At 35.2% G+C, this 2,500-nt stretch overlaps 1 protein-coding gene across 1 annotated transcript in view; it reads right to left on the bottom strand.

Annotated features, from left to right (window-relative positions):
* Positions 1-280: 280 nt before the first annotated feature.
* Unc50 (Unc50 RNA binding protein) overlaps positions 281-2,500 on the bottom strand; it is a 21,954-nt gene continuing 19,734 nt past the window's right edge. The window contains exons 7-8 of the mRNA XM_043035055.2: positions 2,110-2,211; positions 281-1,983 (exon numbers count right to left, since the gene is read on the bottom strand). Of these exons, the coding sequence (XP_042890989.1) occupies positions 1,847-1,983; positions 2,110-2,211 (239 nt within the window). The 3' untranslated portion in view covers positions 281-1,846. The remainder of the gene's footprint in view (positions 1,984-2,109; positions 2,212-2,500) is intronic.

The raw sequence follows: 2,500 nt of genomic DNA, 5'->3' as shown, positions 1-2,500 counted from the left end.
TACACATACACCCTAAGCTCCTCATAATTTTCCTTATTATCCATATTTCATTCCTTTTGTCATTGGGATGCAAAAAAAAGAAAAAAAAAGGTTGGAAACTTGCCTTGTTGTTGTTGAAAAATATTATGTACTCAGAGAGGCAAATACAAAATGTTTTATCTCATATCATCATTCACCTATGATTATTTGACAGTAATTGGACTGATCATATTTTTAAGCCTTAATGAAAATATATATACAATTAAAAATAAATCTGTGGTTTGACATTCATATAAAAACATTCACAATATTCAGTTTTATTTCAGAAAACACACACTAGTCCTCTGTTCAGTTATATAAAGATGGGCAATGCTGACATAACAAGACATATCACTATATTACAAAAAACATTTCTAAAATGAAATTCTCATGGTAGCAAATCATTGCTAAGGTGATGTATAACACAAGTCGTTACAGGAGTGAATAACACTGCTAAAAACCATAAGAGTGAAACCGAGTTTTTAAAATCTAATATCAGTCTGCTGTTTGGTATAATTTAACCTTTAAAATCACAAATCCAACAAATAGGTATTTTTCCTTGTACAAAGAATTAGTTTTAAGGAATGATTTGGACTGAAAGTCAATTCCATTTACATGTGCTGAAAAACAAAAGTATGTAAGTAAAGGTTAAATTTCCTTTTATGGTACTCTGATACAAAGTAATATTGACTTGTATATAGAATTTATCTGATCCTTCCATTTCTATTTTGGTCTGACAAAAGAAAAAAGTGAAACTGTCAAGAAAGACAATCAAACTCTCAAAATGTTACAACGCAATCGTAAACTAAAGCATAAAAAAACAACTGACTAATTGACTCGGAAACTGTTAATCATTGCAATGGCTCGTCTTCAAATGCCTGAATCGTCAATAAGCCATTCTTGGGGAGTGACGAGGGAATTTGGACGCGTCACATCATTTTTCATTCTATTTTATTTCGGAGGAAAAACATTTCCCAAGTGCAAAAGAAAACATTTGCTTATCATGTATACATCGCAAGTCATCTGCAGTCCGTTCAAATGCTTGCTAGTTTTTTTTTCTTCTTCTTCTAAATCACTTATTTACACCAGCATCAAGCGTCATTATTCCTGATTCATCCAACTCTATCATTCAATTAGTAGTAATTACTGTACAATGGGATAATGATCCATTTCTATCTTGTTCACTTACTCACAACAACCTTTGCCCTACAGTAATAGAGAGAAAGTGAGAAAGAAAAAAAGAAAGATAAAAAGAGAGTTAGAATAAGGAAAGAGGGAAGTGAAGTGAAGTGAGAAGTTGAAGGAGAGGGAGAAGGGGGTGAAAGTGAAGGTGAAGGAGGAGAGGGAGAGAAATGGAGATAGAGAGGAAATAACAACATATCAATCCATATTCTAACATATGGAATATATGGAGATGAAGATGGAGGGAAGGAGGAAGAGAGAGACAGAGAGAAATAGTAGGGAGAAGGAGAGAGAGAGAAGGGGGAAGAGAGAGAGAGAGAGAGAGAGAGAGAGAGAGAGAGAGAGAGAGAGAGAGAGAGAGAGAGAGAGAGAGAGAGAGAGAGAGAGAGAGAGAGAGAGAGAGAGAGAGAGAGAGAGAGAGAGAGAGAGAGAGGGGAGGGGGAGGGGGGTGGAAATAACCACATGTCAATCCTTATTTTATCCAAATAACTTCATAAAATAAATATCAATTCTTCACACCTATGGATGAGATACAGTAAAGGGGTAAGAAGGAAAGAAAGAAAAAAAGAAAAAGGAAAGAAAGAAAGAAAAAAAAGAAGAGGGGGGGGGGGGATTCCATCAACAACAGGAAGAGTCGCTGGCATTTTCAGAGTACACGGTAGCTGTAGAAATCCATGAGGGTGCCACACAAGTTCATCCCAAAGGCCAGACTCAACAAGAAGAACACCACCAGGAGAGGTAATGCATATAGGAATACTCTTGGTTGTTTCAAAATGGGTAATGCTGCAATAGAAATAAATATGGGAGTTATAAAGCCTGCATCTCTATGTACATTCTTACCATATGAATCAATCATATCTACTTTGTGACTCTTACCATAAGGTTGTCATATAATACAGATATGCTTACCACTATAGCCTAGGAATGTAATGTAGATGTAGTAGCCAATAGCTAGAACCCATAAAAGATTTCCAAACATTCGTGAGATAAACCAGTCCTGGCTGATGAAAACTGCAATTAAAGAAAAAAGTAGACATTTTACAAGTAGTTACACACAAGTAATTGAATTTATCTTGAAGTAGCCTTTATTGATTCATGAATATTCCAAGTAAACTATACTCATTAAACATTATTCACATGATGTGCTTCAAAAGAAATATCCAAGGACATACGTATATGAATGATGCCATAACGACACATTGCATTCAGTGATACAAAAACGACCACATTTCACCCAATCTACAGATCCTTATGATGGGAATAAAACACCGCTCTTACTGAGCAAAGCGTGACAAAGTGA

The sequence above is a fragment of the Penaeus japonicus genome, unplaced genomic scaffold (genome assembly GCF_977035675.1).
Source record: "Penaeus japonicus unplaced genomic scaffold, GWHDUDI00000001_assembly GWHDUDI00000001, whole genome shotgun sequence".
Taxonomy (NCBI): domain Eukaryota; kingdom Metazoa; phylum Arthropoda; class Malacostraca; order Decapoda; family Penaeidae; genus Penaeus; species Penaeus japonicus.
This window is presented reverse-complemented; position numbering and strand designations above follow the sequence as displayed.